This window comes from Daktulosphaira vitifoliae, unplaced genomic scaffold (genome assembly GCF_025091365.1).
Source record: "Daktulosphaira vitifoliae isolate Bord-2020 unplaced genomic scaffold, ASM2509136v1 Scaffold_3, whole genome shotgun sequence".
Taxonomy (NCBI): Eukaryota; Metazoa; Arthropoda; class Insecta; order Hemiptera; family Phylloxeridae; genus Daktulosphaira; species Daktulosphaira vitifoliae.
The window spans coordinates 25528481-25541542 of record NW_026099574.1 but is presented as its reverse complement, the minus strand read 5'-3'; the positions used below and the strand labels follow the sequence as shown (position 1 = coordinate 25541542).

The 13062-nt window shown below is 25.6% G+C and overlaps 2 protein-coding genes across 3 annotated transcripts; both read left to right on the top strand.

Annotated features, from left to right (window-relative positions):
• Positions 1–3161: 3161 nt before the first annotated feature.
• On the top strand, positions 3162–6572 carry LOC126900165 (uncharacterized). 2 transcript variants are annotated; one of them, XM_050675645.1, is made up of 8 exons: positions 3237–3255; positions 3353–3385; positions 3474–3692; positions 4271–4453; positions 4518–4716; positions 5587–5731; positions 5792–5896; positions 6236–6572. In XM_050675645.1, the coding sequence occupies exons 2-8, from the start codon at positions 3364–3366 to the stop codon at positions 6368–6370; spliced, it is 1008 nt and encodes a 335-aa protein (XP_050531602.1). In that variant the 5' UTR covers positions 3237–3255; positions 3353–3363; the 3' UTR covers positions 6371–6572. The 2 variants fall into 2 exon arrangements, with proteins under 2 accessions (XP_050531601.1, XP_050531602.1); XM_050675644.1 differs by having other exon boundaries at positions 3162–3385; positions 3450–3692.
• Positions 6573–7741: 1169 nt separating this feature from the next.
• LOC126900166 (uncharacterized) lies at positions 7742–10655 on the top strand. Its single transcript, XM_050675646.1, has 7 exons — positions 7742–8289; positions 8375–8590; positions 8647–8820; positions 8890–9094; positions 9159–9294; positions 9353–9463; positions 10267–10655. The coding sequence occupies exons 1-7, from the start codon at positions 8274–8276 to the stop codon at positions 10396–10398; spliced, it is 990 nt and encodes a 329-aa protein (XP_050531603.1). The 5' UTR covers positions 7742–8273; the 3' UTR covers positions 10399–10655.
• The last annotated feature ends 2407 nt before the right edge of the window (positions 10656–13062 follow it).

Below are 13062 nucleotides of genomic sequence, written 5' to 3'. Positions count from 1 at the left end.
TGATTATGCATCGAATTATGCATAATTATTATGCAACGTCAGGGTCACGTGGCTACAGAAACACTACATTATTAAATTAATTATATTATTATTAATAATATTGTAAAATTCAAATTAAAATGTTCTATTCAATTAGCATTTATTTGCTACTATAGTTATTATACAATAATATACATTTTGCTTATTATTTTTTGGTACAATTTCTCACATTTGACAAATATTATTAATACTTGAATGATAATAGTCATTCATTAAGTAACATAAAATTAATAGTGTTTAATACAAATGTACAATTTTGAAAAAGTTTTCTCTATTGTTAGAATATATATTTATATTTGAGAATTTTATTTTTTAATTATCCATTAATTACAAAATATTTTCATCAAATCAAAAAACTGTTAGTTAACTGTTTTTTCAGTCGATCCACAAAATTTTATCTAACAGTAATTTATTTTTTAACATCTAAGAGATCCATTTGAAAACTAATTTTTCTATAACAAATATGTGCTGTAAAAATTTTCTTGTGCAATTTTATTAGTGATTAATTCCTAAGTGTGTAATATTAAAAAATAATAACTAATATAAACATAAAATTGTTAATATTTGTACAATATAAAATTGGGTGTTCTATGTCCAATTTGATAATATAGATAAGTGTCTTCGGGAAGAGTTAAAATATCTTATTATCCAATAATTTTGGATGTAGTGCAATAGGACCTCAAGGTTAATAAAGAAATTTCTTCCGTGTGCTCCTCATCATTCTTGGGGATGACTGAATTTTTTTNTCATTCTTGGGGATGTCTGGATTTTTTCCTGTGCTGCATTAGGATATCTAAGTATAAAATAACACAGTATATCCAACTTCAATGCAGTAATTGTTGAACACATTTTTTTTAGTCTTATTACTTTCTGGAAGTTTCTTCCAATAGGTTTGTGTTGACTCAGTAGATTATGATTAATTTTTCTTTCAGCAATTTTAATTGATAATTAATTACTAAAATTATTTATAACTTATATTAAAAAAAATTAAAATAATATTAAACTGTGTAAGTTTTGCTACAAGTTCTAATATGAGTTATGCTAAGAATTAGTAAGTTTTGGTTATATATAAGTAGAATTAATTTTTTCTTATTTAAAAATTCTGTGTGTCATCTAAAAGTAAAAATATATTAACTTATCGTTAAACAATTTTAATATTGTGACATGAGTTTTATAATCAATGTTAAATTATAAGTAAAACCATTATAATCTCCAGTGGTGCTCAAAGAAAAGTTAAAAATATTAAGGAGTAAAAAATTATTTATTTAAAGTTCTTTTTCTTTAAAATCTTATATACATTTATTGAAATCAGTTTGATATTTCCTTGAAAAAAATATCTGAATAGCCTTTCCTTTTTTTAATAATAATTAAATTTGCTGGACAATTTTCTCAGTGGTCCAGCGAGAAAAAAAATCTTAAATTTAGTGAGGGCCATCTGAGCCAGGCCGACACTGCGAAAAGATGATTATTTTGCCAATGTTTTCATCTCGTTAGCTTAACGTGTATCCTGAAAATACAAATGTATTGTTCTATAAATACACAATGAAAGTTTTTAAAAATTTAAATTCATTTTATATGTTCTTTTTAGAATATGAAAGCATATTCCTAAAAAATAAAAATTAATTTTCAAAATAAAATCACGTAATGTAATGTATTATGTTTTGTAAAAATGTAATTTTATATATATATATATATGTCCTATAAAAAAAAGTTGTACAGTTTCAATATTACATTATTATATTTGATTTCCATTTAATGAGAAAAAATGAATAATTGTTTAATTATCAATTATGATTATAAATTAAAATATTTAACTCTATACGTATATTTGACAAAACTTCAAATAATCATAATGCAAATGAAAAAAAACTGAACCATTATTTAATGAATTGACTGCATATTTTTAATCGAGTTAGTTAAGTTTAAAACTAATTATCTTAACAGAAGATTTAATTAAGTTTATATTAATCATAAACTATTGTCCACTGTTAACTTATAACTGCCTTGTGTTTACTTAATTTGACTAGAGCGTAGGAGTATTGCAACAAAATATTTGGGAACTCTAAATACATAATTTTTTACCTAATCTAAAAAATATTTCTATACAACAAGAAATACAAATTAATTCATTTTCGGTATATTATATGGCAGAATTTTAGGAAACAAAGCCCCCTCAAGTCTCTCCAGATTGCAGTCAAATCCAAACTGGACTGAATTAATTTCGTTGCCCACCTTAGAACAATGAAATGATATTAAATCATATTTTTGTTTGATTTCATATGAGACTAATTGTTATGACAGTTTTAGAGAATGGGATACCGAATATCTTTATAAACACATTTGTTTAATGACGAATCCTATCATCAGTGAAACGTACCCCTATATTTTTTAACTAAACTAATTAATTGTTATAATATTAATGTGCTTATAATGTTATAATAAGCACTAATAAGGAGAGATAAAAAAGAATTTACGTCTGAAAATTGGAATCGCTCTTTTTTCCCCTCCAAAAAAAAAATTTAAGGGCTCACACCAGTTATGTAACGGGTTGTTTTAGTTCAAACCCCCCTTTCTTACCTTTATATACCTATTTTATCAAAAGTCGGATACATTTCGGGGATCTTTATTGTAATAATTATTCGTTAATAGACAGTAATCAATTATAACGCTATTTTATTATATTAATTAATATTTATTAATTAGTGATAAGGGTTATATTTTTCCATCAGTTATTATATTGCTACGATATTCATCTACTCCGAAATTTGATAATTTTTTAATCGATTTCGCGAATAATCGATATTCGGAGCTAATTTCATTCGGAGCAATCAATTAATAGTCCTATTCGGAGTATTCATCGTCGTAGTAAAATCCAAATTTTTGTAACCAGGTATTCGTAGTAATTGTTGTCGGAGTAAATGTATTCGGAGGATTTTTTTACAGTGTCGGAGTAAATGAATATCGGGGCATCATCATTTCGTGGCAATCTCCATAACCCAATTTAAATAAGTACCATTAAAGTTTCTAGTTACTATCTTTATCAAGTTTTTTTATTATCAATTCAAATTTTATTATCATTATTTTTTTGCATGATATTAAATTATCACTTTCATAAACAATTTAAACATTTTTTTGTATGAAAACACTAATAATCACAACTATTTATATTCTTATTTACATGGTTAATACTCTAATTAAACATTGAATTTATAATAAGTAATTATATAATAATTACTTAGTAATAATTTAATATACAACTTAGTAATAGTAATAATTTATAAGTAACTAATAAGAATCTTATTTTTCATTTAAGCCATAGCAGTAATGGATTTAGACCTAATTCAAGGTGTGTTGTTGTATTCATTACTATAATGTATGATTATTCATTTTTTTTCCTTTTATGAAAATAGCACATTGTGCTTTTAAATTTTTAGATATTCGTGAAATGATGCATGGTTTAGCTGAACGAAAGCAACGCAAAGATACTGTTGCTTTAATTCAAACTGTTTTATTTAAACAAATGACGTTGTTGGTGTATAAAGCAGCATATGGTGTTTCTAATGAAAAAAAAATTGAAAATATATCAGTTAAGGATATTATATTTGTGCTGAAAAATCATAAGCATACTCTAATAAGGATGTTGAGATATTATTGTAAGATAATTTGTTTTATATATTATTTATTATTATTAATTTTTAATAAATATATTAAAAATCAAAAAGTCTTCTATAATCCACCAGTCTTGATTAGAATTTTCTTAATTAGATCCTTTTTTTATTGAATAAATTAGTTGTTATGCATATTGTCACTTGTATCTAAAAAAACCAAAATTCCTAATATAATTAGTTTTTTTGATTAATTAAATAGGTTGATGATAAATAAATCATACAGATATACGTGATTTTTCAAATGTACTCGACTGCTAATTTTTAACTATTTTTTTCTAATCAAAACTGTGCTTGGTAAGGGTAACCATTTGAAATCTAAAGAAATATTATTGCGTGATACTATATTATATACTGGGAACCTGTGGCACTTATTTTTCTCAGAATAGTCCTAATATGTAGAATTTACTTCATTATTTTTATATACAACTCTAAATTTATTAATCATATTAAATGCTATATATATTTTTAAAATTTAAATTACGTCAAAATAATGCAATTTAATTTGAAATGTTACATGTCAACATATATATAACTATACATTTTATCATTTTTTTCTATTGTAGTATTAAAAGGAAACATGTATAAATTTACGGCAGTAACCAATATTGAAAAAACAGAAGAAAATTTGGAAGAAAGTAAAGCCAAAAAACCTAAATTAGACAACAGTAATTTAAAAGCATTTGATAGTGCCAAAGAAATTGCTGAAGCAACTTCTGATTTTGACTTCCATGATACAAATGGCTTTGGTATATAAAATAATAATATTAAAATTTAACATTAACATTTTATTTATTACTTTTTTTTTTTTAGACCTTATTAGCTCTTGGGTTGCAAATAGTTCATGTAAAAATCAGGGTAATAGTAAAAAACCAACTGTTTATAATTCTATTATGAATGCTATTGAAGAATTAAATATAAATGTAGATTTAACAAATGAAAATGATGTCCGAAATGCTACTGAACCTCGCAAAGTTAGAGCTGATGAATTAGCTCTAATATTGTCTCCATCGTATGTAAAAGTTTTCTTGTATAAAATATTCAGTGTTGGGAAAGTTCCTTTTTAAATGGAATTCGTTCCGTTCCCCGTTCATTTTCTAAAATATGAACTCGTTCCAGATCCTAATTCTTTATATTAAGAAGGAACTTGTTCCAGATCCAGTTCCTCCAAAATAAGAACTCGTTCCACTCTTCGTTCCTTTTATAAGTTATTTAAAAAATTGTGGCAATGAGATCATGATAACGGTCATCAATGATTTTCATCAGCAGTCGAATACAAAACAAATTTGTAGTATTCCTTATCTAAAAGTATTCGAAAATTATATTTATAAGCAGGTAGTAAATGCTAACGACTTGTGTCAACGCGACCAATGTCTATTGTCTACATATAAGTTAGAAATAATAAATCAGAAAACCCAAAACCTTTAACATAAATTAGTTAACAAGAAACGACGATAATATTCGGTGCATTATTTAATATATGTACACATATATTAAATATTTACTGTATACCTACATGTGATAATAACTCTATCTATAGTCAATTGATTCATTTAAACAGCCTACGATCTCGGCTGGGTATATAGGGGACTTCCATTGTCAAAAGTCAACTAAAAATACCATAATATTTTAATGTCTAGATACGAAGAAAACTACACTAAAACATGTTTATAAAAATTTTTAGGAACTGTAATTTCCGTTCACGTTCCTTAAAAAATGGAATTTGTTCATTTTCCTCGTTCCTTTATTTTAAAAGGAAGCAGTTCCTAGCATCGTTCCTTCAAAAAGAACTCGTTCCAGGAATCCGTTCCTTTTGGAACTAGTTCCTTCTCAACACTGAAAATATTATAATTAAATTTTATTTCTTTCACAAATATTTTAGAGCATATGAATGTTTTCAAGTTTGTAGAACTAGAATATTTCATAATAAAAAAGGAGAAATGCTTATAGAAAAAGTATGTGAAGCACTTCCTTTTAATATCAAGTATAAATCTCAAGAGCTGGATATACTTCTTTACCTAGCAAAAGTAAGTATTTTAAAATACATTTTCAATTAACTGAATAATCAAAGTAATAAATATTTACAGGAAACAATTGCGACTCTAATTGATAGAGTCTATCAAAATAAAGAAAAAATAATAACCAATAAACAATATATAACAAATCCAGAAAAGACTAATAATGATATACAAGTAATATATATTTATTATTTTTGTTCAAAAATTGATTAAAGTGGTAAAGAAACAGTGTAAAACTAAACTATAACTCTATACTATTTTTAGCACTATATATTCATACAATTCAAATTAATCTTAAAAAAACACAATTGTAAACTATAGAGACAGAGAATTAGTTTCATTATGATTTTTCTTATTATAAGTTCCAGTTAAAAACCTTGTAAAAGTTTATGACAATAATAAAATAATAAATTTAATATTATCTAATAATGAAAATTAATATTAATAATTGGAAATTTTTAATATATGCAAACATATTAGTATATATATATACATAAAACTTTTTTTATTCAGGTAAAAAAACCACCAATTACTGTTGAAGATATTATAGAAACTACACAAAATATTTGGAAACAGCCTATTGATTATTTACCAGTTCCTTTAAAGGAAAATGATGAATTTTTTAAGAGTGAATTAATTTTTGATTAAAAATGCTTTTGATTTTTCAAATTATATATTTTTCTAAATATGTGAACTCTAAGTAGTATTATACTTTTAAGTATTCTAACTATATAGTGATATACAAGATTTGTATTACATTTTAATATGTTCTATAGCAACATTTTTTTTTTAATTTAAATTTAAAATGTTAAATAGAAATGTGATATCTATTATTTCTTTATTTTATGTATTTTAATTATATATATATATTGAAGGTTCCATCAGGACATCATCTGATGTTGATATAACTTACATGTAATATGAGTAATATTATGTTGCCCAATAATCTGGAAAATCAATGAAATTTGTTTAGTCAAGGAATAACTGAAATGTTAGGGAATTTTATAAAAGTACCTGGAATTTTTACATTGTTTTATAATATATTAATATATTACAAGGCCAACAGCTGAAGGGACACAATAACTGTTATGCAAGCTAAAACTTGCTACAATAAATATTTCTGTTACTCCATAAAAAGGATTGAGCAAAAAAATAAATTTTAAAAATCAAATTATGCTAAATATAGTCTCGAAGTACAAATACAATATTTAAAGAGTTTATTTTTAGAAGGGATGTATAATACAGTCACTCCCTTGACTATATTATAGAAAGAATGAAACAAATGTTCATTTAAAGATGATTTTGAATGATTATAATATTTTATAAATTTTTTGATAGTAAGCCAGACATCTTTTATATGTGAAGAAGAATTTAATAAGGAATAAAACTAATGCCAGGAATTTCTTTTAGCTTAAGGATATAAAGACATACTAATTGACATTTTAATATTTGAAAAGGTTGACTATTGTATTAAAGTAAAGTTTTTTGGACCCAATGAAGCAACCTTAGAGGGAAGTTACTTCCATTAATTCGCCTTTATCACACCCCTATTTATCATTTTCTGTTATATATAATAGGCCCACTTTGCATTAATAAGGAAAGATGCAACCATATGAAAATTTAAATTATTTTTATTTATAATTAACTAATTTTTAAATAATGCAACAATTTTATTTAGTATTATTTTTAAATTTTCTAAGGGGGCATATCACTCTATTGGCATTTGTGAAAAAATGTAAACACGCTTATACTTACCCACCAGAATGCCAAGAAAATTCGAATTGGGATCTTATCCGCGATCTGCGAGAATCTCTGAACAAGTAATGAGTAGAATTAAACAAATTAATAAATTTTGTTTAATCCACTTTAAATTTCAGAACAAAATCCTCTAATTCCTCAATACTATAACTTCGATAACAGTATATTTCTAAGTGCTCAAAAAATGAATAAAAATTTGTATTATTTCATTATCAACTTAATAACGTTTATAAATGCATATAATTTCGCCTCTAATGATAAGTTAGAAAAATTTGTTTGAAAAATATTAGTTACAACTAGAGGTATACATTTAATCATTTTCTTGTTTTTATTGGATTAGATACAGAAAAATGTATTTTCTAATATTACAACCTAAGAATGACATTACCGATAAATTATATGAATTTCCGAAAAATAAATAACTAGTAATTTTGCATCTTTATCTAAGAGATGCATAAGAATTATATTAAAATAAGGTATAGGCATAGATTAGTATATAGCGTGAGATTAAATACACATGTGTATTTAATCTATGATATAGGATTCATCTTTGATAATAATCAACAATTTCTGATAATATATTAGGTGATATATCATCAGAAATTGTTAATTTTTTAAATATATTACATAGTTTTAGATCATAAAATTAAATAATAGCTAGTAAATACTTAGATAATAAATTTATTATCTATATTTGTAATTTATTATTAAAACGCTGCATATTTAGTTAGCGTACTTAATGCTATGTACTTAGCAAGTTATTATACAACTAAATATATAAATAGCTATATAAATGGAGTTTCAAAAAGGTATTGTAAAAATTATTTTTTTATACATTTTTTAAATATATAAAACTTATCTAATGGATTGTAAAAATATTTATATTTCATCTAGATATTGGTGAAATTATGTATGGGTTAGGTGAATACAAGGCCATACCACAAACAATTGAAGCTGTTCAATCTGTACTTATTAAGCAAATATCAATGTTATTAGTACAATCTGCAGAAATTGCTTGCATTCGTGGTAGCCATGAGATATCTACTATAGATATAATATTTTTGTTGAGAAAATATAAGTATACTTTGAATAAAATTGTGCAGTATTATAGTAAGAATAATATAATCAATTTCATAACCATATATTTATATTATGATTAATTTAAGAACATAAAAGAGATAAGAATACTTCTATATACTTGGAAAATGTAAATAATGAGGAACAAGTAGAATATGAAAGAGCTCATAAAAAACAAAAAAAAAGTGGTTGTTTTAAATCTGAAAAAATAAATGATGTTGCAAATTCTCTAGAAGATGATGGCTTTAATTTTAATTTTACAAGTAAGATAAATTTGAGAAACTAAAATTAATATTGATTTTTATGTGATAATTATATTTTAATACACACAGAAAGCTCAACAAATATTGACTATAAAAATGAAACAGAAGTCATTAATCCATATTTAATCAACAGAAAAAATACAATTTATAACAATATCATTGATGTTTTAGAAGAATTGAATGTTGATCTTGAAGAATATGATGAAAAAATAGTTAAAGCTCATAATTCTTGGGCGCTTAAAACTGGAGCTGCTATGTTAAAAATTGAACCTGAGTACATATAAAGATCCTTTAAATTGTATATTATATTATAACTTAATATTATTGTATTCTATCAGATTAGGAGAGTATTATCAGAAATATAAATCAAAAACATTTCATGATACAGATTTTCTAAAGAAAGTTCTTGAATTATTGCCATGGAGTATAAAGTATGATACTTATGCTTGTGATATATTTCAGTTTTTAGCAAAAGTATGATATTTTTAAACTTAATCAGAATAAATATATATATAAACTATAATTTTTACAGGAAACAATATCATGTTTGATATTTCAAGTACATCAAAATAGAATTAAAAAAAATTTAAAGTCAAAGAAACCATCAGTTATTGAAGAAATTGAAAATATTTTAGCAATCCAAGTAATGACCTACTGTGTTAACTTTTACTTACATTTTATATTATTTTTAACACTTTTAAAGATTATAGTTACAATTATTTTAATTGAAAAAAATGTTATGAGTTGTCATATTCATGTAAGAAATTCATATTCCCTATGTAAATTTTCATTAAAGTTGCTATTAATAAGCGATTTGTATATTTTCAATATTTTAAGATTGTAAACATATTATACATCCCAAACTTAAAGATATTCCTACACTTAATATTAAGCATATTAATTAGTTACTATTTTCAAATTATGTGTTAGACATCAAATCTTTCAAAATCTGACGTGTATTTCATTTAAATTAAATGTATTTAATCTAATTATTTAATAATAAGTACTTCATAATATGCAGGACCTGAGTACATCAATTATAAATAGATATTTAAGTTTGTTTTTCTTAACCCTAATCAATATATACATAATAAAACATTTCTTTTTAGAAAGGGTGGGTATTATAATAACTCCCCCTAGTTCATGTTCTTTGGTATTCTATAAACCTATGATAAATTTTCACATAATTGAGTGTGTTAGAAGATGTTTGAACAAATTTTATACATACATAAAGTTTTGAACCCTAATTAATGAGACCAACTTTATAAATGATATTTTAAGTAGATTTGCAAAAGAACAAAACTTCACAACCTATAGTAATTATGTGATTTGCCTTAATAAATTTAATTAAAAATTTGAATAAAACTTTTTAATTTTCCTGTATGTAGTTCTTTTTTTATTAATTGGCACCACTAAAGATACCATTTATAATAATTATTTTTTCAGATAGAAAAGCCAATTACAATTGAAGAAATTACAGAAATTACAAATGACACATGGTGTAATTTATATATAAAAAAAGAAATTCCATTTATGCCAAGTAGTGATATTTTTAAGGGTAAATTTATTCTCGACTAGTGAATTTTAAAGTTAAATCTTTTTATTTGTGTGTATAAATTTTTCGAAATTAACAAATAAAACGTAATCATAAGCTATACATTGTGTATTTCAAATTAATATTTTAGCTGATAATACTGTCCATTCAATTTTGTAAGTATACAAATAAAATACTCAATAGATTAAAGTATACTGTTATAAGCAACATAATATATTTAAATTGTTACATAAATTCAATTTTTCTGACTAGATTTTATAAATAAAAAATGTTATTAGAATTCTTTAAATTCATTACTTATTTTGTTCCTTATCCTATCTTCTCTATTAACTCCACTCTTCCATCAAAGCATTTTCATCTCTGCTTCTCTTGTCAACTACCCTACAATAAACCATATATCATAGTCACACTAAAGTCTTATAAAACTTATCATTCAGCCTCATTGGAGATCTCTTATCGCATAACACACCAGACGCTTCTCTCCACTTCTCTGCTTAGACACAATATGTATACACTATCTAGCAATTTATTAGGATATCTTTCGTACGTCCTATTCCTGTCCTAAGTCTATGCAGAGAAGAACAGATATTGCAACATATCTCATTCACAGCTTGCTCTCACACGTGCACTTCAGAAGACATCCAAAATGACACAAGCCGAGAAATTAAGGTGTCCCGCATCTGAGCTAAACAATATAAATCCACAAATAACGTCTTTAAAACACCTAACCATATTACCAAATATTGAGCATATATTTTATTTTAGTGTATTAACATTTTACTTTACTTTATTTTATTTTTATTATATATTTTTGATTTATTTTATAGCATTAGTACTATTATTATATACATACTATGCACCTGACATGAATGTAAAAAAAAATCCACCTACACTTAATCTTATATCTTACATCCTTTTCAATACCATCATTATTTTTCTCAACTCATTCTAAATACTTAAAACATTCCACCTTTCTTATCACGTCCTTGCTTATTGTCATTAATTCCTTCATTTCACCTACCTTGGGTTATCCTTTGTTAATCTCGTACTTCATATGCTTTGTCTTACTCTTATTTTTAATCCCTGACCTTCAAAAACTGATTTCCACACCTCTAGCCTTTGATTAATTTTTGTCTACTATTAACAAAATATTGTCAGTAAACAACATGCACCATGGTACCTTTCCTTGTATTTCTCTAGTAATTTCATCAATCACTATAAAAATAAGTAAGGGCTTAAAGCAGAACCTTGATGCACTCCTATTCTTACCCAAAAACCTTCTGTTACTCCTCCTACGCTTTTTACCCTGGTAAAGTTGCCATCATACATGTCTTCTATTATATTAATGTACCTTTTCGGGACTCCTTTTCTCATTAATGCCCACTTTAAAACCTCTGTTGGTACTCTATAAATGAAGGAATAGTATTTTGGTGCCGATATTTAAAGGTAAAGGAGACAAGCAGGAGTGTGGAAATTATAGATGCATAAAGCTTATGAGTTATAGTATAAAAATTTGGGAGAAGGTAATAAGAGATATATAGATAAGAGAATAAGAAATGAGACATTGGTATCTAAAAAACAGTTGGGATTTATGCCTGGTAAGTCAACCATTATAAGCCATTATTTTGTGTGAGGCAACTAATAGAAAAGTTAAGGGAAAAAAAGAAAAAGCTTTATATGGTATTTATAGATTTGGAGAAAGTGTATGATAGAGTACCAAGAGAGGTTCTAAATTGGGCATTAATGAGAAAAGGAGTCCCGAAAAGGTACATTAATATAATAGGAGACATGTATGATGGCAATTGTACCAGGGTAAAAAGCGTAGGAGTAACAGAAGGGTTTTGGGTATGAGTAGGAGTACACCAAGTTTCAGCTTTAAGCCCTTACTTATTTTCTATAGTGATTGATGAAATTACTAGAGATAGTAACCAGAAATACAAGGAGAGGTACCATGGTGCATGTTGTTTACTGACAATATTTTGTTAATAGTAGACAAAAATTAATCAAAGGCTAGAGGTGTGGAAATCAATTTTTGAAGGACAGGGATTAAAAATAAGAGTAAGACAAAGTACGAAAAAAGTACGAAGTACGAAATTAACAAAGGATAACATAAGGTAGGTGAAATGAAGGAATTAATGACAATAAGCAAGGACGTGATAAAAAAGGTGAAATGTTTTAAGTATTTAGAATGAGTTGAGAAAAATAATGATGGTATTGACAAGGATGTAAGATAAAGGATTAAGTGTAGGTGGTTGAAGTGAAGATAAGCCTCTTATGTGATAAAAGAATTCTAATGAGACTGAAAGGTAAATTCTACAAGACTGTAACGAGGTTAGCTATGATGTATGGTTCATAATTTGTTGGTCTGTTGTTAAGAAAGTAGTGCAGAGATGAGAATGCTTAGATGGATGAGTGGAGTGACTAGAGAAGATAGGATAAGGAACGAGTATATGAGGGGTATAGGTATAGCGTCAATCATAGATATGAGAGAAAATAGACTTATATGGTTTACTCATGTTATGAGAAGAGAGGAATCGGAAGCTGTAAGATCAGTTATGTGAATTAATGTTGAGGTAGGAAAAAGTAGAGGAAGACCAAAAAAGAGATGGAGGGATGTTATTGAATGTGATATGAGGACAGTTAATGTGAGCGTAGGAAATGAGGGAGATCTTGTCAAGTGGAAGTTT